Source organism: Musa acuminata, chromosome BXJ1-2 (genome assembly GCF_036884655.1).
Source record: "Musa acuminata AAA Group cultivar baxijiao chromosome BXJ1-2, Cavendish_Baxijiao_AAA, whole genome shotgun sequence".
NCBI classification, from domain to species: domain Eukaryota; kingdom Viridiplantae; phylum Streptophyta; class Magnoliopsida; order Zingiberales; family Musaceae; genus Musa; species Musa acuminata.
In genome coordinates, this window is record NC_088328.1 from 18,022,261 (window position 1) to 18,045,400 (window position 23,140).

Genomic DNA, 23,140 nt, shown 5'->3' on the forward strand with positions numbered 1-23,140 from the left:
GCCTTACAAACCCTAAGTCCGTCAAGGCCAAGCCCAAGTCCCGGTCCGGCTCCGAAAGCCTCTCCGGCGCCATGAACGCCCCATCGAAGCCGCCCATTATCGGCCTCCCCGCCAAGATCCAGACCTCGGGCTACGCCGGGCGGGGATACCGTCGGCCCGCACGAAGCCGGATCTTCCCCAGGAAGCGAAGAGGAGGGAGGAATCCGGTGGGGCCAGAGTCGAAGTCAGAGCCGGCGTCCCCGAAGGTGTCGTGGCTCGGCAAGGTCTTGTCGGATACAGGACCTGAGCGGGAGCAGCAGCGGAGGCCGGTGAAGGATCGGAAGGCAAGAGGTTTTTGGGCCGGCTTGACGGCCATCTTTAGGTGCGGCGGCTGTGGACCGGGGGCGTCCGAGGAGGAGCAGCAGCAGGTGCAAGGGGAGAGGAGATCAACCCCGCCGCCGAGGATGATCCCGGCGAAGACGGTGAGGGGGGTATCAGCCAGAGAGCAACCTCCCGTGGTGCCGGCGCCGGGAGCGATGGCGCGGTTATCGTCCAGGAGGCGAGCATCGTCGTGGGGAGAGGCAGCGGTGGCGGGACAGCTCTCGTTATTTCAGAGTAGATGAGGGGGCAATTTGTACAACAACAATAACAAACAGGTTTCCACTATCTGCGTCAGTTACATGAATCTCTTTAAAATTTTATTTTTAGTATTTATTATTTTTTTAATTTTCTTTTATCTCTTTTCATAACATTTATATGAACTAATTTATCATTCAATTTTTTCAGCACATATTCATATCATTTAATTATTCATAAATAAAAATATTTTTAATAATATAAATTATATTTGTTTTCTTAACTGTTCAACATTTAAATCCATAAAATATTATTGTTCTAACAACCATCTTATAATTTTATCATGAGAATTTGTAATCCCTATTATTTTCCGTATGGGAAAACTAAATAGATGTTATATTTATTATAAAGATATTTTTTATCATTTCATAACGATAAATAAAATCACTGAGGTCAGTCACAATTAACTGCAAAAAGGAAGAGAACAGACGCCACAAGAAGCTCACACCGATGCAATAAAAGCTAAGTATCTCATCGGTGGCTGCACCAAACATGCCTAACTTGATAACCTCAGTCCTTTAATACTGCAAAATAAACAAAAAAACTAGAAATTGGAAAAGAAAGTAGAATTTCCAATTCATCGATCAGCCGATTAGAACACTCGGTATGGCTTCCCCATGGTGCTCTTCAGGTACAAGCATCTCACCTGCAAGAACACACCAGAGTCAGCGATGGAACATGTAATGACACAATATTATTAGTTACGCTACAGTACAGATCAACAAATTCAACCATTAAACAACTCTACAAAATCTATATGCTAGAAATTCTACAAAATCATTGGCAAAATCTACAATGCAGCAGAAGTAATTTGAGTGATCAAAATTAAACAAGTCCACAAAATGCAGATTAAGTTCTATAAGCATCAATAAAAAAATATTTGATTATTTCTAATAACGAAAAAAGTTGCAGCTTTAAAAAATAGACTAACGAGGATGATAAGGAACCCACATTTTGCCAATTCTTCTTCAGCAAAGACACGAGGAAATTTACGCTGAGTTGAACGTTCTGAAAGATCTGCTTCTCCTCCATGGCACAGTTACCCACTGCCACGCCCATGCAAAGAACTTTCTTGAGTTGAAATTTCACCATTGCTTTTGTCTCGTTAACTTTAGCCTCTAGAGATTCTTGGTGAGTAACCAGTGTGGGAAATTTCCCTGCAAAACAAATTCAAATTTGTATTAGGAGACAAAAATAACAAAAAAGTACTCCACACAAGAGCATATATAGGAATAGATTGTCAATCCCAAATAAATTAACACGAGCATATATTTGAGATCATTACAATCAATCCCAAAAACAATCTCTCGGATGACAATGTCAGTCACAAGTCTGTTTTATTTTCACATGTAAACACAAACAAAAATTTCATTCCAACAAGCAACACAATCAAAGTGAATAAGACATCCAAAGGGCCAAAAAGTTATTTAGGGTTTCAACAAAATGAATAATTGCAGTATATCATATTTGCTTTTGTCTAACTTGCCAAATACAGATTATCCAACTAAAACAATGTAATAACTGTTTTTAACTGAGACTTATATTTGTTCTTTATTTAACATTCATTAGCCAGCTAACTCATGGGTGGATACCAATCGATTAGCATATTTAGCTGTGTTAGACGTGACAATAATATTTATTTCTCAAACCAAAATGCAACTAAAAAAATGAAAAAATGGTAAATGAACATTGTTATGATCATCTCATATTGTGCAGCATACACTGATCATGCAGTAAAAGTTAAAACAAATTGTACTTGCCTGCCTTGTTAAGACCAGGGCCAAGAAGACGAGGGATCTGTTTGATGATGGCCTCTGATGCTAGGAAAGCATGGTATTTCTTTGCAAGCTTTTTAACCAGCTTCTTGTTTTTGTTCATCTTTTTCAAACTTTCAACATCCATATAATCAAGGCCAATTTTCTCTGCCTGGAGGTCACAAAAGTAATCATTAATACAACTTACAGCAATCAAATGAGAACACAAGAATCAGAATCAGACAAGCATTTCAGTCTGAGTCCACGAGCTCATAAATGAACTTCTAAAAATTTGCAGGAGAATGAATTCACAAAGGGCCATGTTTCAGTGTCGAGATGATGTGAAAATGGATCTAAAATGTCCTGTTCATGTCATCATCATGTAGATTGTACTAATAGCAGCTACAATCAGACTGAAATACTTGTCCAAATTATTACATGCATATGGCACATAAATATGTAATCAAAATGAATAGTGAAGTAGACATAATACTCCAGATAACTGCCACCTATTTTATCAGCAGACCAGCATTACTAAATTGACAGTTGAACACGAGAGATAGTGGACATGCTCTTCCAGCATTTGAATCTAAGGTGAACTTGGAATTACCTAAATGATCTGTACATTTTTATAGACTCATTTGACGCTCACAGTAATACAAACACTAACTCCAATGGTCAGGACAACTTTACAACAGCACCTTCTGAACAATTCCTGTACCAAAGAAATTGATGAGGGTAACACAAAGTTCTATATGCTTTACCTCCTCAACATGTTGAGCATCTCCGAGCATGCAGACCTTCATTTTCGGACGTGGAATGTGAGGTAGTTTCACGGATCCACTGAATCGCTTGTCCTTTTGAGGATCATAGTTTTTCAGCCCAATTTGCAACTCAACTGTTTCAGTGAATTTTCGTTTCTTCTCCCGAGAATCACCAACAACCTGGGAGATTGCTTCCCTCAAAACATCACTCTGCAATTTGCTGTGCAGCAACAACATATTTGAAAAGGTGCGTTCAACATGATAGAAACATTAAGATGAACTTGTACTACAGAAACTGTAAAGTAATCAGTACATAAACAAATATGGTAATTCAAACCCACTGCCAAAATGAATATATAATTTCAAATAAAGTAACCAACAAATTACATTTCAACACAAATAGAAGGTAAGAAGACAACAAAAGATCATCTTGTTATGCAACACAACAGTATGATTTTATCCTAATATATACTGAAAGAACAACTGATGCAACAAAACAGAGGAGCTTCACATCGAATTTAAAAGATTCAAATAAATGAAAAAAAAGGCCCCTCTAAATAAGGATAAGCAAACATGCAAGGCCAAACTTGTCTTCCTCAATCACAATCAACAGAACATTGATATATGATGCAAACGTCAAGCACAAAGGACTTCTACCAGGCCAAGCATCAACCAACATAGTAAGATTTTATGCAACCATACCTGATAACAACAAACACATTTCTTGTCTCATAAATCAGAACAAACATTATGAACAGCTAGGAAACTACAACATGCAGATAGCCACAAAATGCTAAGAATGTGATAGATATGAACTAGAAAAACCCCATATTGGTTCTGTTCGTAGTTGTTGACACATCTTGATTACGGAATAAAATATTTCAGTGTGACGATCCGTTAAAAAACGCAGATGATTACTTCTCCTAAATTCTCCAGAACATAAACAATAGAATGAACAATTTGCACTACACGTAGAGTCCTTAGAACATCAACAACGACTACTCTTTCGTGCAACATGATATCAATAGAAAAACACTTATGAGAACCCACAATACCTCATTGTTCGGATGTGTATCGGTCCCCTCCTCCGATCCTTCAAGCAAAACACAAAGATAAATGAGCTACGCCATCAAAATCTAAACGGCATGCAAAACAATTCGAACAAAATAGATATGATCGAGGCGACATCAAAGGAAACACGCAGATCTTAATCACGAAGGCGATTTCGGGGGCGGAAAGCAGACGAAGACTCACCGAGACAGCGAGAGTGAGGGGAAGGGCAGACGCGGCGGCGGCTGAGACGGTATATATAAGGGGGAGCTTTTAAACCCTAGAATGCCGAGCGCTACTTTCTGTCCGTCGGATTTGGATCCAACGGACACGATATATGCTTTCAACAGTTTGCAGGAAGGTTTGGGTGGGTTGGTTCGGTTTGAAGTCTTTCAATTTCATAATAATGATTGTAATTTTGGTCGCATTATTTTTTTATAATTAAATTGATTATAAAATAGAAATTAAATTTGTTATAATTAATTAAGATAATTAAATTATTTAATATAATATTGAAATAAATTGCTAAGGAAGAGCTTATAAATTGGGATAGTTATCAAATTTATTGATGTAAATCTTTTCATTTTGATCTAATGATGTAAGAGCTAAGCTGACCAAGCTTCAATATAATTTATAGAGCTAATCTCAGTTCCACATGTCAACTTTTCATTAAATAGATTTATTTTATTGAAAATTACAATGGTTATTGGAATACTACAACATACATGGTTGAATTGTTTCAAATGTATTATTGTCATGATAATAATGATGATAGAAATTATATAACATTGATGATCAAATAATTTTTTAATCATAAAAGAAAATATTGATACATTAAGGTTATCTTAAAAGATAAAAGCATCAAGCATTTCATAATTATATTGAATTGAGTCCTTTGTCCATCCTTCGTAAGGGTATATGGCTACTCATCAAGGTATATAATATATATATATATATATATATATATATATATATATATATATATATATATATATATATATATATATATATATATATATATATATATATATATATATATATCTTTTAAGTTGTATAAGGTATAAACTAGATAGAATATATTATTATTTTTAGTGCATCATTCAAGGAATCAAATATTATTCTTCTAAATCTTATTTTTGAACAACTATGGCTAGAGTAACTTTTATATTTCACTACATATTCAATTTATGAATTATTTTATCAATATATATTTTTGTCTATGAATCTCATTTTAAAAAATAATACGATGATTAATAATATTATGACAATAGAAGAGAGAGAAACATAAGATAATATAATAAAGAATTCTATTGCAATCCACTAAAAATTAAAGAAAAATAAAACCAGAATTTATTAAAAATAAGATAATATAATAACACAAACATTCAAAAAATCTATCCATATATATCATAGTAACAAAAATCTCTGTATATTATTTTTTATGAGATGTTTGTACACTATATTTATATATTAGGACTCATACATGAGTATTTTTTTTTTATTCAAGTCATCCATATATCTAATACTAAATTGATTGATATCAATCTTCAAGTCTTTCATCATGTCTTAATATTATAGTAATTAATATTAATTATCATGATTCAATCTCATAAGACAATTGACAAGTGCATATCATTAACTAAAATATTTGAACCCATATTATTGACAATCTTCATAAATTAATCTTAGCCTTTATCCACCTAGGATACTAAATTTGATGTTACAATAAGGCCTCCAAAAACTAAACTACGTCCATTAGAGTATCAACATTAAAATAATATTATGATGGTGAATATAAATGAGTTGGAACTAACAAACTACAAAGATGATACTAGTGATAGAGAAGTATGGTGGAGAGAGATAGTGGGAAAGTAAAATGGAACCAACTAGAGAGAGAATTGAGTGAAAAAATATAACACATATATTTTTATTGGTTTTAGGGATGATATAAAGATTTTTTTTTTTTTTACACCATATACTTACTAGAGCATCATTTTTCATATTGGACTCACTTTAATTGGACTTGTAATACTATAATAGATCTAACTTGGACCATCATTTGTAATGTGCTAGATATATTTAAGCTCCTTCAGATCTAACTCCTAACTCCTCCCACAGTCCATGGCAACGATGGCAATAGATGATAGAGTACTTGTTGGGGACTTGGAACCGATAGAGATCTAGAAGGTATATTGCCGGTACCCCTTTGAGATTACTAGTAAAGGATTATAAGTATAAATTTAATATTAAGAACTGAAATTAAATAATCATAGATCAATATTATATATGTATATTTGAATGTTATTATGAATGTCTTAATTTGATTTGTAGAACGTACTTAGTAGTTCAGTATATAGAATATATTAACATAGATTTATTAAGAGAATTATAGTTGCATTCATCTCTATATATCATTGATAGGATTATTATAGATAATGAAATAAAAATTAAAGGGAAACAAGAATAGATTAGTAATCTCGATCATGTCATATTATACCATATGTAGTCCTAAAAGGTCTTGTATATTTATAGATGAGAGTAAAGGGTCTATGATTAGTGATTATGAGAGGCTTTTTTATAATCTTCTAAGAAATTCTACTATAAGTAAGCTTTCTTTTTAATAATCAATAATCATAATTAAAATCAAATATGAATTATAATATATCTTACATAATTAAATAGAGCCACATGATTTAACATTCTCATACATTATCAATTAATTAGTAAGATGTAAAATAAAATTAAAATTAAAATAAATATAATAAAATTTTATTTAAAAATTATTTTATCTAATTAGATTTTAAATTTTTTAAAAAATATTTTACACATGATAATAAATTTTAAAATAGACTAATAAGCCAATAAGTACAATAATACTTCATTCGACTACCAATACGAGTCATAACAGTTTTATATCATCAATATTATTTTTTTTTTATGTCTCACGATATTGTTAGTCTTTCTTAATATACTCTATAATTTATCTTGTCAAGATAATCTTATTATCACATTCTACTATTATATATATATATATATATAAGATAAAAAAAAAAGAACTTTAATTAAGTAAATAAAAAAAATATTAATAGTAATATTACTTAAGATTGCATCATCATATCTCTTATGAGTTGTTCACAAGTTCAATTCCAATGCGTACTTCAGACATTTATAGTTAGTATTATAAATGGATCAATAATCATCAAAATGATAATTATTATTTTTGGACTCTTTCTTTAATTACCAGTACTTTATCTCGATATGTTTGGAATCACTAGGGTGTTTGTTATTATTAGACAAAAAATATAATAGTATTATCATAAAAAAAATATTTTTAGTAGTCTAACAATTGAATTAATTACACAAAGACATGATATTAAATTTCGTAATCATAAAGCTTGAATTATAGTTTTATAGTACATCACAAATTTATTTTTGATTATTCATGATACAATAAATGATGACTTTGTATTTTTTCAAGAAATTGTCCATTTAACTAATATGAATATGAATCTTTTAGTGGAGTTCTTATGGTTGAGATAATTTATAGAATCAACATTAAAATATCTCATCACTTCAACTTAATCTAATCTCCTATATGCGAGTGTATAGTATTTCATCTCCTATAGATATCTTATCATTTTATTTATAATTTTCTATATTTTATTCTTGGGTTGCTCTAGTATCTATCCGATATTCAATAAAAAACTAATATTCAATCTCGTATTTAAGTATATAATAGATTTTTAACTATGCATGCATAAATTATAACCTTTATTTAATTCATTTCTGAGTCGTTCTTAGGGAACTAGCTTTGATTGAATTTTTTATCTCCAGTAGTAAGTGTATCATTAGTTGAACAAAGTCATATACTAAATCTCTTAAAGACTCGATCAATATACCTATTATAAAACAATCATAGTAATTTTTGAGATTTATCTCTAAATATCTCAATACCAATAATATAAGTTATTTCATTCATATCAATTATCTTAAAATTCTCATTAAAAAATATCTTAGTTTTATACAATAAACCAAAATCACTGTTGACAAGCAAAATATCATATATATATATATAACCAATATAATAAATTTGGTCTCACTAACTTTTAGATATATACATTGATCAATAATATTTTTTTGAAATATGAAGAAAGTAATGGTATCATGAAATTTTATATATTATTGTTTGAAAGTTTGTTTAAGGTCATAAATGGACTTTCTAAATTTGCAAGCCCAACTTTTTATTAATTTTTCTATGAATCATTTGAGTTATTATATATAGATTATTCCATCTAAATCTCCATTCAAAAATATTATTTTTATGTCTATTTAATGTAACTTAATATCGTAATACACTACTAATGTTACGACAATTCTCAACAAGTCTTTTTAGAAATTAGATAAATTATCATATTATAATCAATGTTTTATTTATAAGAAATTTGTTTTATCATAAGTTTGATTTTATATCATTTGATATTATTGTTTGACTTATATTTTATCTTAAAAGCCAATTTGCAACTGACTTTTTTTATAGTTATTAGACAATTCAATAAGTTCATGGATATCATTATGGTTTATTGATTTTAACTCTTCTTTTATTAGATTATATTATCTTTCAGAATTGTTGCTTTCTTGAAAATGATATAGGTCCTCTTTTAATTTTATATCATATTTTGATTTTTATAAATATATTATATAATCATTAGAAATGATATGTCTCTTTTTTTTAAGTTCTTTTTAAAATTATCGATTATAGTTGTTTAACAAGATTATCAATGATGACATTATATTGGATTCAGTAATGCTATTTTATTGCTCAGTGATTTGATGAACCACGACCACTCGAATAAAAAATAATAAAGGACCATCAACATATATCTCATCTATATCAAAATTAATCTTGAGATTTTTCACTTATATTGATATTTATATATATTTTTAAATCTTATATTATTATATTCTACTATCTTCAAACTATAATTAAGATAATAAAATTTATATCACTTGGATTTTTTTTAAATAACTAATAACATACCCAAAAATAGTTATTGGATTTTTTTTATGTGAATTGAAGACTCTTTATCTCTATAGAACAATCTCAAATATATAAATGTCTTAAATTGAGTTTTCTGTTAATCCATAACTCAAATAGAGTTGATGGAATTGACTTACTAGAAATCCTATTCAAGATATAGATAACTATTATAAGAGTTTCGTCTCACATTGACTCGGATATAAAGAAATAACTCATCATTCTTCTAATTATTTTTATAATAGTATGATTTTATTTTTTAGCAAAATTATTCTATCATGGTATATTGGGTAAGATATAATGAGCGTAAGTATGTCACTTTTCAAGGAATCTCATGATTAAGATTTTAACCTAACTTATTATATATACCATAAACCCTTGTTAGATTTGATAATTTTAATTTTTTTATCTAATTATCTATTGACTTCATTTATATACACATCTAGAGTATCAACTTTGAAACTTTTCATATATTAGATACACATAATCATATCTTAATATATTATCTATGAACATGATTAAATATCTTTTTCCACTGAAACAACGAATATGAAATGGTTTGTAAATATTAGTATGGATACCATCAAAGAGTTCTTTACTTCTTGTGATATTTTTATTTATATATTTACTTTACTTTTTTAATATAATTTATGTAAATATTAAAATCATTATAGTTTAAAACCTCTAAAGTATTATTCTTTACTAATCTTTTAATTCTTTTCTTAAAGATATATCTCGAATATTTGTCTACAAGATAGAAAGATTTCTCATTTTTGAAAGTATGTTTCAATCCAACATTTGATTATAGGGCCACTAATATTGTTGCAAACTTCAATTCAAATGAATTATGTATAAATCATTATATAGAATTCTAAAATAAACTTTTATTAAATCATAAATATACTGAGTTAACCATTACAAAAAGAAAGATAACATTTTAACTAATCAATTCTAGATAGAGAAATTAAATTTTTAGAAATAATATAAATATGATATATGTCCATAAGATCCATCGGAAAAGTTCTCACTATTATAAGTTCCTAAGTTCCTGTTGCTATTACCAATTATAAGTATAAGGTCATAATCATATTTCTATATAGAATAAATTTAATATTAAAATATAAAATCAAGTAACAATATATCAAGATTAGGATGCATAACTTAGGATGTCATTCTGAACTTTATTTGATTTGTAGAATGTACTTCATTGTTTAATCCAAAGAATATAACAATATTAATTTGTAAAGAGAACTAAATTAGTCTTCTCATCTCTTTCTATCATTCATATGATTATTATGAGCGATGAAATATAAATTAAAGGGAGATTAGAATATATGAATAATTTTGATCATGTCATGTCATATCGTATGGTATATAGTCTCTAGAAAATATTGTCTATTTATAGATGAGAGTAGAGGGTTTAGGATAAATAACTAGGAAAGTCCTCCTAGTTAATCTCTTAAGAAATTTTATCATAAGTAAATTTTTTTAATCGATAATTATAATCAAAATTTAATTTAAATTATAATATATCTTATCTAATTAAAGAAGGCACATAATCTAACATAATTTCTAGTTCTTGGGATCCCTTTTTATGCATGGCTCACTATATGATTTAGCTTCTTTCTTTTTATGCATGGTTCAAATTTAGTTAAATATTAATACTTAGATAATCCATATAATGTGAAGGTAATCAAGGTAAGTCCTTTATCGGTTCCACGCTTAAAATTTGTAATACAACTAGTTGAGATTAGCCTTATACTAAGTCAAGTCACTCGTATTATATATGATTTATTTATCATTATGAGCTCAAACAAAATGATGTGGATCATCACTAGTTGTATTACAAATTTTAAGCGTGGAACCGATAAAGGACTTACCTTGATTACCTTTCTGTGATCATGATTTTACATGGGTGCAGTCACATAGTTGTTAATCAAATATGTATCCTAGTAATTCATAGTCATATATGTTTGTTGTTAAATAAAGATTCGAGAATAATTCATGTGATCAAATTATAAGCTACAATTTCTTTTCTACTTATGTGTCTTAAGATCCTTAGAGAATATTTCATTTTATTGTCTTAGGATATAGTTTGATTGGCTAGTTTATACAATAGAAAATTAAAAATTAAAAAATTCTCAATGATTAAAGAATAAAATTTATTAATCATAATTTCAAAATCAAGGAAGATGTTCGATTTTGCTTAAACTAATGGGAGATTAAGCTAGTGAGCTATATTATGGACCTTTCAGAGAGGGTGAATGAACAAAGGCAAAATAGTTTCATGCAATTTTTATTATTATTAAAAAATAATTATACTCAAAGTTTTTATCCATATACAATGACATGGTATATGGATGATAGGTTGAATGAAGTTCTCATTTTAGAATAATAAAAGTTCCTATTAAAAGAGAATCTCTTATCGGAGATGAACTAAGCATAATTAGAATGAAATTTCTTAGTGATAATTGAGTTTTCCAAAGATTGAGTCTAATAATAATTTACTGAGATAAACCTTAAAAATAAAAGTTTTAAACTAAATAGGATCAGCATAGTTAAAATTAATGGATTAAGGGTTTCTGGAATTAAAAGTTCGAAAAAGTTTTGCTATGTTAAATATATAATTCATGGGAAGGGTGAATATACTATATATTTAATTAAAGTACTATGTAAAAAATGAAAAAGTAAGAAACATCACATATTTTATGTGATTATTGTGTGATAGGTTGTCTTGACTGTTATATTGTCAACTTTTCTATGTTCTTAAAACTTATTATAAAGATGATGATATTGAGAGATGCATAGAGTCACTAGAATAGATGAAATAAGAAATTTATATATTTATGAACAATTAGACATATGTACAATTGAAGATAACATAAAAGGATAGCCAATGCTAGGGAGGTTCTACGGTCACACCAATTAGATGAAATGAACAATTATGATTAGTAGAGTAAGATAGATGAAGACATAAGACAACTTTACAAGAGTAGTAAAGTGATTTAAAAAAGCTCTTTAGGTTGCCAAATGGTTTAGGCATATTATTGTCAGTGTTGTATCTCGTTGTATTGGCTCATGTTAGGGCATAGAAGATGGCTTAGAATAATCAATAAATTTTCTTATGCTGCCAATTATATTATATTACAAGGAAGCAAACTTTATGTGAATAAGAGGCACTAACATAAAATCACAATTATTATAAGAGAATTACTCTCGTTATCTTGTTTTATCAATTATAAAATTATAAGTAATAAACCTAATTTTCTAATACTAACCTTATCAAGGAATCTTGCTAATGTCGGTCTTAAGCTCATATGAAAAAAAATAAAGGATTGCGTTAGGTCACTAACAACTAGTGTAGAACTATGTTAGATCTCATGAACATGAATTTTAATTGATTTAAATATGAAGCTAGGTTATTATCTGGAAGTAAAACGAGACACTTTTACTATCTAAGTATCTCAAATTACAAATGATTAGCTAAAAGATTGCATGAAAGCTACTCATCACATCAACGTCCAAATGTGGTGCCTAAGTAGGCAAAAATTCTCTTATTGTTTTGGACCAATGAGAGTAAAAAAGTTAGTCATAGTGTTAGATTAGTAAAGAATACATATTATTTTCTTATCAGAAATTAAGTAGGTAGGGAAAAAGTTGAGAGAGATTGATAATATTGGATTTAAAATTTGATATATTAAAAAAGGTAAACACATAAATTATATAGAAATTATCATTTATAAGGATCTTAAGAATAATATTATAGATGTAAAAAGATTTAAAGATATAATTATAGTTCTATAATTTGTAAAATGATAAGATGCTTTGATTATCATTAATACTTATGTCCTTCAAGTTGAATTAGATGATCAAACAAATAAAAATTTTTATAAAGACTTAAATAATATAATTTAAGGAATGCTCATAATTAAAAAAACTTGTTGTAATACCTCATATTAGTCCCATATTGGAAGTAAAGAAAATTAAAATTAATTTATAAGGGTCTAATAGATATATAAAAATTAATTTTAAATTAAGGCATGATGAGCGGCATAGTAGAAAAATGATTACTTTTGGGTTATATAATTTTTATGATAAGTATGATAAGATATAAAGTTTATGATAATTTTTATAATAAATTAGGTTAGTGAAAAAATATATATCAAATTAATAAAATTAAAAAAAGAAAGTATAAGAATTTAGGTAATATTAAATGCATTAAAGACATAGATTAAATAATACTTGTTAATGATAATGAGATTAATAAAAATAAAAAATATTTTTATAAATTATTTAATGAATATTTCACACATGGCTTAGATTTAATGATAAATAATATTGATAGATTTAATAATTATATATTTATTCATAAAATTAGACCTAATGAAATAAAAGAAGTATTAAATAAGATAAAAATAGTTAAAAGTGTGGGATTGATAGTATCTCTATTGAGGTATGAAAATGTTTAGTTAACACAAGAGTAATTTAGTTAATAAAATTATTTAATAAAATTATAAGATTCAAAATGATACCCGATGAATAGATAAAGAGTTTTGTAGTATCAATCTACAAAAATAAGGATGACATACAAAATTATTCAAATTATAGAGGAATTAAAGTCATGAGTCATACCGTGGAACTTTAGAAAGAGTTATTGAAAGTAAGATAAAGTTTAAAATAAATATCTTTGAAAAAATAATTTGGTTTTGTGCTTGAAAGATGAAACATAAAAGCTATTTATTCATTAAGATAGTTAATAAAAATGTATAGGGAGAAAAAAATTATATATATATTTTTTACTTAAAGAAAGCCTATGTTAGGATTCCTAGAGATTTATTATGATAGGTTTTAGAGAAAAAAATGTATCAACTAATTATATTAATATTATTAAAGATATGTATGATAATATAGCTACTAGTGTTATAATTATGGAAGTTATATAATGAGTATGTTATTAACATAGAATTACACTAAGAATCAACATTACATCTCCATATTTTCATATTGATAATGGATAAATTTATTAGTCACTTATATAATAGATCTCCATAGTGTATGTTATTATAAGCTTGAGCTACAGAGACAAACTCCACAAACTAAAAGTTTTAGACTAAATAGGACTAAAATTGAATATATAAAATATAATTTTAGTGATTATAGAAATAGACAAGAGAATATAGTTAAATTGGATGAACAAAAAGTCTCATTAAATAAAAATAATAGATATCTTGAATCAATTATTCAACAAAATAAGAGATCCATAAAAATATTATTTAGAGTAAAAATATGATGGTTAAAATGCTGAGAGGTGTTAGGAATCTTGTATAATCATTGGATATCTTTGAGATTCAAAAAGATATATATAATACATTTGTGAGATTACCAATGCCTTGTGAATCTGATTGTTGGACAGTTAAGAAAAAATATATACAAAAAAATTATGTTGTCGAGATAAGAATATTGAGATGGATGTATAAAGTTATTAGAAAAAATAAGAAAAAAATACTTTTATTTGTAAATAACTATGTATCACTTAGATAGTGTATAAGATAAGAGAAAATCATTTAAGATGGTATAAACATATGCTAACGAGATATCTGGATGCAGTGATCAAAAGAGGTGAAATAATTAATGTTAGTGGTATGAGAAGAAATAGAGGAAGACTTAAAAAGACCTTAATGAAAACCATAAATAAAGATTTAAGTATCTTAAATGTAACTCAATATATGATTTTTTAATATGTCTATGATGATAAAAGATCCATATAACTGATGACGCTAAATAGTTAGGATTTGTGACTTTGTTGGTGTTGTTGTTGTTGTATCCTTATCAAACAATGATATTTCGCATATTGAACCCCATATTGAGTGTTGATTATATTAATATACACCGATCAATACCAATGCCTTAGAAGAAAGAAGAAGGAGAAAAGAAACTTAAGACAAAGGAAGAAGAAGCAGAAGAAGAAGAAGGAAGGAAGGAGGAAGAAGAAGAAGAGGTGGCGGTAGTGGAGGAAGAAAAAAGTAGGAGGAGAAAGTGAAGACAGTAGAGTTGTGAAGGAAGAAGAGGAGGCGGGAGGTGTACTCGAGAGATAAGAAATATTGAACGATAGCGGCAGGAAGGTAGGCAGCATCGAATGATAGTGGCTCGGGAGCGATTCCATGCTTCTCGCATACGGAGAACTATAATTTTTCTAATGGGTTGGACCAAGCCATCCGAAATAGGAGGTCCGATCCAGACCTAGATGGGTACCTACCGTCTATTTAGCACTTATATGAGTAAAAATAGAGAACCATGATTCATATTATTTTCCCAGTGTAACTTAAAACTAACCATGGTTCATATTATTATCCTTTGCATTATGTTTTGACTTGCCAGCACACTGCTTTGGTATCATCTATTGTTGTCTGAGCACCGACAACAAATTTTTTGCACGTAGTAATAGCCAAAACGTTTTTAAGGTTGTACAGAATTTTTAATAGATTTGTTCGTCATAAAATATAGCAATCGATAGCAACTCCGAATGTTAGAGAAAGACCTTACGCTATAGATCGAGTTGTCTTCTGTAATCAATGATCTGTTCAAGCAGCTTGCCTTTTTATATCATGAGCTCTTCTGTTACATTCCTGTTACTGCTTTGAGCTTTTACAGCTACTCGATCTTTCAAACTCGTTCACTTTTTGTTTAATTCTTTAGTTTGCTTCACTATTGGTTTAGGAACTTGGCAGATCTATTTTCGGATGTTTAATATCTTACATTGTTTCTTTACGTAGAACAGAAGCCTCTAAACCAAAGGATCATTGTCAATGGTAAGCACCATTCTTCTCGGGTTTTCATTAGTTTGTATTTCATTCTTTCTACATCAAACTCAATTTCTGTCAATGGCGTGAGTCATGATGTTATCTCGATTGGGCCACCGAGTTATCGTGCAGGTTTGGACCGAATCCAGTTAGAAAGAGAGAGAGAGAGATGATTTTATGAAGCCTCGGGATGACATAGAATGTGAATATATATATACCTCCCACTTCTCTCTCTCTCTCTCTCTCTCTCTCTCTCTCTGTGTTGGATCTGTTGGCCAGCAGCTTACTGAGGCCCAAATGCGAGGGCTCTATAAGCCTCCATGCAAATGATACACACGTAAAGCATCCGGCCGTGGCCGATTGGAGGTTCCTATTCTCTATAATGGCGTGGATGAATAATGCAATGCCGCCTTGGCGACCATTAGAACAGATAATATATTTACCCTGGCTGACTTCAAAGCTCGGGCCTTATCTTTATCGGAATGGGAGCAACTTAGAAGGATCAGAGATAGATAGATGTGTGCAGTTTCTTGCCCATAGTCGGTCTAATATTTAAGAAACTGATCATTTAATTATAGACGCCTTTAGAAGTCGATGGTCGGAGCGGGTTCAATTATTGGAGGACTATCATTGTGGATGGTGGTTCATCCTACATTTTGGCTTCTTGAACGAATTCCCTGTTTCTTTAATACGCCGTCTACTTGCTGGATATCTAATTAATGCCTGTTTGCCTTCTCGTTTCAGATTCTTTCTGTCCTCTTTCTGCTACAGACATGCTGGTGATGGCTGTCGCACCCATTTCTGCATGAGTTTGCTAATAGGTTTTAGCCGGAATGAATATTCATGCGCATGGAATGATTGCGAGCTCAAAAGGTGGACAGCCATTTGTCTTCTATAATTCGAGCGAGGTCTCCGATGAGTTGCGATGGCTACAGATTCGATTCCCAGCGCTTCGGTTCGAGGAGTCGATACCAAGCTTTCCGCGAAGGGAAAGGAGCAGCAGCGTATTCTGCAGCGCGAGGTGCGGAAAACATGGCGTGTCACCAACTTCAGCCCCTCGAGCTTGACGAGCAAAGACGGGGGGAAGCCCACGGCGTCTGTGTGCGTCCCGTAATGCATTCATAAGTGTTCATATTATTTTTCATGTAAGGAAAAAAAATCTAAAATGTGTTTTCTTGGTCAAAGTAAACTCTGCCTTTCGGAGACGGTATAATAGACGATAAGTTAGAGAACTCGCTGGCAATTATTTATTGGACGGAAGGCTGTCTGTCTCTCATCGATGCGAAATCGCAGACTCTATATTTCCGAAGGGCCAAATAGCGATACAAGGACTGGTGTGGAGACGGTGCCAGAATCCTACCATTATTTGCCCCCTCTCTCCCTCCTCTCTCCTTCTGTGTGCGGGCGCAGAAAATCCACAAGGACAAGATCTTCGAGGAGGTACCATGGATGAACTCGAGAGTCGGACATAATTGCCAGTCACCGGAGCGGAAAAAGAGAACCACACAGCGGCCGTGGTCCATCGGACGAGTCAGCTTCAGCTATATGAAAGCAGTACCACCATCCTGAGGCCATTTTGGAAGGGGAACTAACTCTCTTCTGTTTCTCCGCCTCCCTGCCTGGAAGAGCTCCTCTTATTTTCGAGTGCACGGTAACTTTGCTTCTGTTCAGATTTCTTCTCTCGGAGCCAGCTGCAATTTTCTGTTCCTGAAGCTGTGATCATCTTTTCTCCCGGTGGTGGTCGCTGCAGAAGCGCCGAGCAAGCTTGAGAGATCAGTATACGAAGCAGCTTTGAAGGTTCGGAATGGTGCAAGAGGGAGAAGAAGAAACTCGGATGGCAAATCATAGAGTCGGTGAAACTGGCCTTTCTGATTCTGGACCTTCAACTCGATCAGTCGCTGATGGAATTCATGGCACCACTCCTCAAGCTGCGACTAATTTCTTGTACTGTTCCTAAATTTTTCTTCTTGAAGTCTTTGCTCCTTCTCCTCATCATCATCTTCTTCTTCTTCGAGGCTTATTTTAATGATTTATGCTTATAGTTTCCGGCTGGATCTCATCCTTTGCCCCAATATCTTGCAAGCTTTACACATCGTCGCAGAGTTATCATATTTGCTTTGCTAATCGACCGCCTTTAATTGGAATAGCACCACCTTTTCCAAGCACCTATTTCCCAAGTGGGCTCTTTATTATGTTATATCCCATTCTTATTGTGCTACACCTCTGCACACCAATTTCACAAAGCTTTGGCCTGATCCATACATGTACGCTTCTCAGTTCCTCGTATCTCTACCTCCTCTTTCCTCCGCTCACTGTTTCCTCTTCCCCGTCTGCATAAAAAGTAGCAGCAGTTTCAGTTTGCTTTTCTTCCTGTTCTAAATCGTAATCGATGAGTTAGATGGACTTGTGTTGCCCGAACAGTGATCAGGAAGGAGCTGCCTACTTTGGGGAGTTGGAAAAGGCTCTCATGCAGGGAGTAGACGGCATAAGAGAAACCGAAGAAGACACAAAGGGTGGGCCTTCTTCTCTCTTTCCTTTCTCGTTTGGTTCTCTCCCAACTCTAACCACATCAACCACAGACACGTCTTGGTTGAAGCGTTCTATAACTCTTTGCATTTGCTACCTCTTCAAGAACTAATACCTGCTCCTCTATTTTCTCCTCATACTTGGAGCTTTCTTTAATCTGCCGCATCTCCCGTTCCTGCAGCCTTTTTCGCAACCAGGCCAGCGACACTTGAGATCTTCCCATCATGGCCAATGAGATCCCAGCAAACTCCCAGAGTAAGGTCTTGCCTTCTTGACTTGGGTTTACGGTGTAGAAATACCTTTAAGATAGACCAGAAGAAGAAGGAGCTGGTTGACTGCTCCGTTTAGGCTTTATGGCTCCTGCTTTGTACCCACCAGGGGAAGACACGATCGGCAAACAGCACCGATCTAGGCTCGGCTCAAGACACCACCACATCTCATCTAGGATCAGACTCTACAGCAAGCAGAAGGGCTTCTTCGGACCAGTCTGCTGACCAGGAGCAGGCGATGATGACGATGATGATCGCAGGCGACGGCTCCATCACAGGAACGACACCAACTTCTCAACTCGCATCCCAAGAGAAGGTACCGTTTGATTGCTTTATTAAGCAGTAGCAGTAGCTCGATTCCCGAGATAAGAAACGAACAACCTGGGCCTTTCACCTCCTCAACTGCATCGACTCTAGGTTCTTGCTGAAGCCTCAGATCATTGCATCCGGATGCTTGACCGACGACCATCCTATAACAACAGCATAATGTCAAAACGGATCCCAGCAAGACCTACCAAGCTTGACTTTTTTCACCTTCATAAACTCAGGTCTTCATCCGTTTTTCTCACGGATCATGCGGTTTGAGTTCTGACATGACCTGGCCCATCACCTATACTTCTAGCGTTTGCATCTTTATCAGCTCCAATCATAGAATTATTATATATGTATATATATATATATGTATTTGCCTTTTGAACTTGCACAATGATAAGTATGCTGGTCTCTGTTGTTATCTTATCTTCGCTGCTCTTTTGACTTCAAGCCAAACTACGAATTTTATATTGCATGTTGCAGAGAAAGATGACTGGTTCAGCTGCAGGAAAAGATGGAAAGAAACTTGATGCTAAGGTTCTCTCTCTCTCTCTCTCTCTTTCTCTCTCGCGTATGCGTGCCTGCGCTGATCATGATAACCTGGATTCATGTTCTTAAGAGTGCCAAACATGGAGTGGTTCCTTTAAAGATCATCAATCGAAGTAAAATAACCCTGCAAAGGAAAGAAGCTGTTCATATGTTTTCTTTCTCAAAAAGAAGAAAGAAACACTGTTACAAAAAAGCTGACTTAAATATATCTGAACTCGGAGATTTAAGTGCTTTTCTTTTCTTTAGAGGAATTCGTTTATTAATGATCGACTTGCATATCAGACGTTAAGACGCCTAGCTCAAAATCGAGAGGCAGCAAGAAAGAGCCGGCTGAGGAAAAAGGTGCACTCAAATCTCAAATCTCCCATAGGCGACAATGCCATATGTGTGTATTGTATCGATCTGATGCACCAAACTGCCCTGAATAAAACAGGCTTACGTGCAACAATTAGAGTCCAGTAGAATTAGACTTCAGCAGTTAGAGCACGATCTCCAGCGAGCAAGATCACAGGTTCAATTTTACTCTGATGATTAAAACTTTTAATTGATTCTTCTCTCCTTTGTTTTCCCTTTGTTATTATCTGCCTTTTTCAGACAGTGATTCCATTATGTTGTTTGTTCGGTGTCAGGGTCTCTTCTTAGGAGTGGCAGGCAGCGCAAATGGAGCTGTCACTTCAGGTAATAAGCTATTTGTTTCCTCGCTTGCTGGCTTTCAGAGGTGGTTTTTTGGTGGATCTTATCGTTCTTCTTGTCCTGGCCATAACCGGAGCTTTCCGCGCTGCAGGCGCAGCGATGTTTGACGTGGAATATGCTCGATGGCTGGACGAGAACTGCAAGCACATGTCCGACCTTCGAGGTGCAATGCAGGCTCACCTCCCCGACGGCAATCTTGGTGTAATCGTAGATCAATGCATCGCGAACTACGATGATCTCTTCCGTCTGAAAGAAATTGTTGCGAAATCCGACGTATTCCACCTCTTGAATGGTACATGGATGACTCCAGCGGAGCGCTGTTTCCTGTGGATGGGTGGGTTTAGGCCCTCTGAGCTCCTCGAGGTATGAGATCCACCATTACGTGTTGTGACAGATTTGTCATAGAGTCTTAATATGGAAATGGAGTAGGCTTATCTACGCAACTCTCATTCGACTCTTGTTTGGTTGTTGATGAGCTCGGCAGATACTGATGCCTCATCTTGATCCATTGACGGAGCAACAGCTACTGGTGATCGGCAACCTGCGGCTCTCGTCGCAGCAGGCGGAGGAGGCTCTCTCGCAGGGCCTCGAGCAGCTTCACCGGTCTTTGTCTGACACCGTCACCGGCGATTCTCTCAGCGACGGCGTCGATGTCGGAAATTACATGGGCCACATGGCTCTTGCACTGGGGAAGCTGGCCAACCTCGAAGGATTCGTCCGCCAGGTTTCTACTTCGCATTCTCCGAGTCTTCCTATAAGCAAAGCACATAGCCTACATAAACAACAGCCGAAACACACCGTTGTCTTTTAAGACTTTCTATAAGCACACCAATGAACCAAAATTTCCACCAAAAAAATTAAAATATAATTCTACTAAATCTAATCCAAATAAAAAAAAAAGGACTCATAAATACTCAAAACAAAATACTAAAAGAAGACCTCAACTAGACAAAAAGGTTGTCGTATAAGACTTGCCAAGTCAAGGAAGAATATTGGAGTCCTTAAAGATGTCCCTATCATATATCTTTCTTTTGTTCTCCTACCTCTTGACCCATTATTGTTCATACATCCCTTTTATTTTTATTTGAGCAATGAACAGATTCCCAAACCATCAAAAGAAAACCCTCATAGGAGCTGTTTCGATTACATAATGTGTTTTATGCCCGGCCAAGTATAGTAGTCAGAGAAAGACCAGGCCACAGCTAATTGCAATAGTTTATTCTTCATAGAAAAACCATGTTCTACATGCAAAAGAGTCCTGATCATAGCTCGATTCATTAGGGATGACCAGTTCATGTACCTCAAGCCCCACTTGTTCTTTAATATGACCATGTAGAGTTGTCCTCTAGCAAAAGAAATGGGAAAGTAAACCAAAGACATTAGGTATGAAAGAAGGCTTGAGGAGAAATAATAGTCTTTTCTAATCCGTTCCATTTCTAAAGTTCTGCCAGTTCTATTCCGCCAAGAAAGTAAGGTAGAACGATCGCCATCGTTGCTGGAATCCATGAACGAGAAAGAAATGGTCATTGGTTCCCACATAAAGTCATTCTGAAGTCTGTGATTCTGCAGGCTGATAACCTGAGACAACAAACGTTGCACCAGTTGCGTCGGAACTTGACGATCAAGCAAGCAGCAAGATGTTTCCTAGCGATCGGAGAGTATTATACTCGTCTGCGTGCTCTGAGCTCTCTGTGGGCTTCTCGCCCTCGGCAGTAAGTTCGTCATGCACCATCTGCTATTCATACTCGATACTTTCCCTTGGTTAAAGCAACGGTGTAAGCTTCTCCGGTATGCATGACTATAAACATACAACGCACCTTTCAATATGCATGCAGCTAAACAATCTCTTCCGCAATGCATAAATGCATCAATCAAGTTATGATCATGTTGTTGATTGGTAATATATCCTTTCGCATTTACATGACTATCGCCTGCTTGTCTTCCCCACAGGAGCTTAATCGTTCATGACAGTGTTGTCTCATCAGCGACAGACCTGCAGATTGTTCATCAACCACTGCAGAATCATTTTACTTCCTTCTGAAAAGATTCCCAATCAAGAAATATGCTGTGCATAGTTTCCATTTTGAGCTCATCCATGTTGTACCATGACTGTATTCTTATGGATTAGGAGATTTGTACTTGGCCCAAAAAAAAGAGCTCAAGGGTGCTAAAAGCAAGATTATTCTAATGCATTTCTTGTTGTGGTTGTTGAACAAGAGGAAGAAACTGTTAGTAAAATCTGAATACAAAAGGCTTGTTTCATATGTACCAATAAAAGCAACAGGGAAGCACTTTTCTAAGCCACAGTATGACCTTATCCAACCTAGACCTAACTTCAAATAATTTCCTAAGTTGCATTAGAATAAGACAAATTTGAGTGTATGATTTTAACAAATGCTGCTTTATATAACTAATTGTCTTTTACTGCAATTATATATATATATATATATATATATATATATATTCTTTTTATCAATGTTATAACACATCAAATAATATTGCAATTATTTTTCTATAACTAGTATCTTTAAATAGAATTTTGATATAATATGAGAGAGCTAATTATGTAATTATCTTTTGTAATTAGGTATCTTTAGTATCCCGGCTCCTATACTTTCAAAAGTTATATAGGGATCACTATACTTACGAAAGTGAAACATTTAACTTCGTTTATTCTCATATCATCAATTTTATTAACAAAAATATTGCATGTGTTCAATGGTAAATCAAAGTGAGGCAGAGTCAGCATATACTCAGTGGTAAACATTATAGT

The 23,140-nt window shown here is 33.0% G+C and overlaps 2 protein-coding genes across 3 annotated transcripts; one reads left to right on the plus strand and one right to left on the minus strand.

The window, feature by feature from the left end:
• Positions 1 to 990: 990 nt before the first annotated feature.
• LOC104000241 (large ribosomal subunit protein uL1) lies at positions 991 to 4,488 on the minus strand. The gene is made up of 6 exons (XM_009422238.3): positions 4,388 to 4,488; positions 4,189 to 4,226; positions 3,134 to 3,353; positions 2,376 to 2,541; positions 1,567 to 1,772; positions 991 to 1,261 (listed from the first exon to the last, which is right to left on the minus strand). Exons 2-6 carry the CDS (start codon positions 4,191 to 4,193, stop codon positions 1,208 to 1,210), a joined length of 651 nt encoding a protein of 216 aa, XP_009420513.1. The 5' UTR covers positions 4,194 to 4,226; positions 4,388 to 4,488; the 3' UTR covers positions 991 to 1,207.
• A 12,794-nt stretch (positions 4,489 to 17,282) lies between these two features.
• Positions 17,283 to 22,667, plus strand: LOC135582711 (transcription factor TGAL5-like). Of its 2 annotated transcripts, XM_065088324.1 has the most exons (13): positions 17,283 to 17,669; positions 17,769 to 17,962; positions 18,440 to 18,531; positions 18,726 to 18,799; positions 18,923 to 19,129; positions 19,609 to 19,662; positions 19,957 to 20,016; positions 20,108 to 20,185; positions 20,304 to 20,352; positions 20,459 to 20,730; positions 20,852 to 21,091; positions 21,937 to 22,079; positions 22,318 to 22,667. In XM_065088324.1, exons 2-13 carry the CDS (start codon positions 17,823 to 17,825, stop codon positions 22,406 to 22,408), a joined length of 1,500 nt encoding a protein of 499 aa, XP_064944396.1. In that variant the 5' UTR covers positions 17,283 to 17,669; positions 17,769 to 17,822; the 3' UTR covers positions 22,409 to 22,667. The 2 variants fall into 2 exon arrangements, with proteins under 2 accessions (XP_064944396.1, XP_018674815.1); XM_018819270.2 differs by lacking the exons at positions 17,283 to 17,669; positions 17,769 to 17,962 and having other exon boundaries at positions 18,434 to 18,531; positions 18,726 to 18,804; positions 22,318 to 22,556.
• Positions 22,668 to 23,140: the final 473 nt, after the last annotated feature.

Excerpts from the sequence above, each read along its gene's own strand:
- LOC135582711 (XM_065088324.1), top strand. The coding sequence starts at position 17,823 with ATGGTGCAAGAGGGAGAAGAAGAAACTCGGATGGCAAATCATAGAGTC. Across the intron at positions 20,017-20,107 it reads AGAGCCGGCTGAGGAAAAAG|GCTTACGTGCAACAATTAGA; the intron begins GTGCACTCAAAT and ends TGAATAAAACAG. Across the intron at positions 20,731-20,851 it reads GGCCCTCTGAGCTCCTCGAG|ATACTGATGCCTCATCTTGA; the intron begins GTATGAGATCCA and ends TGAGCTCGGCAG.
- LOC104000241 (XM_009422238.3), bottom strand. Across the intron at positions 2,542-3,133 it reads ATGCTCAACATGTTGAGGAG|GCAGAGAAAATTGGCCTTGA; the intron begins GTAAAGCATATA and ends TGTGACCTCCAG. Across the intron at positions 1,262-1,566 it reads TGAAGAAGAATTGGCAAAAT|GTGAGATGCTTGTACCTGAA; the intron begins GTGGGTTCCTTA and ends GTGTTCTTGCAG.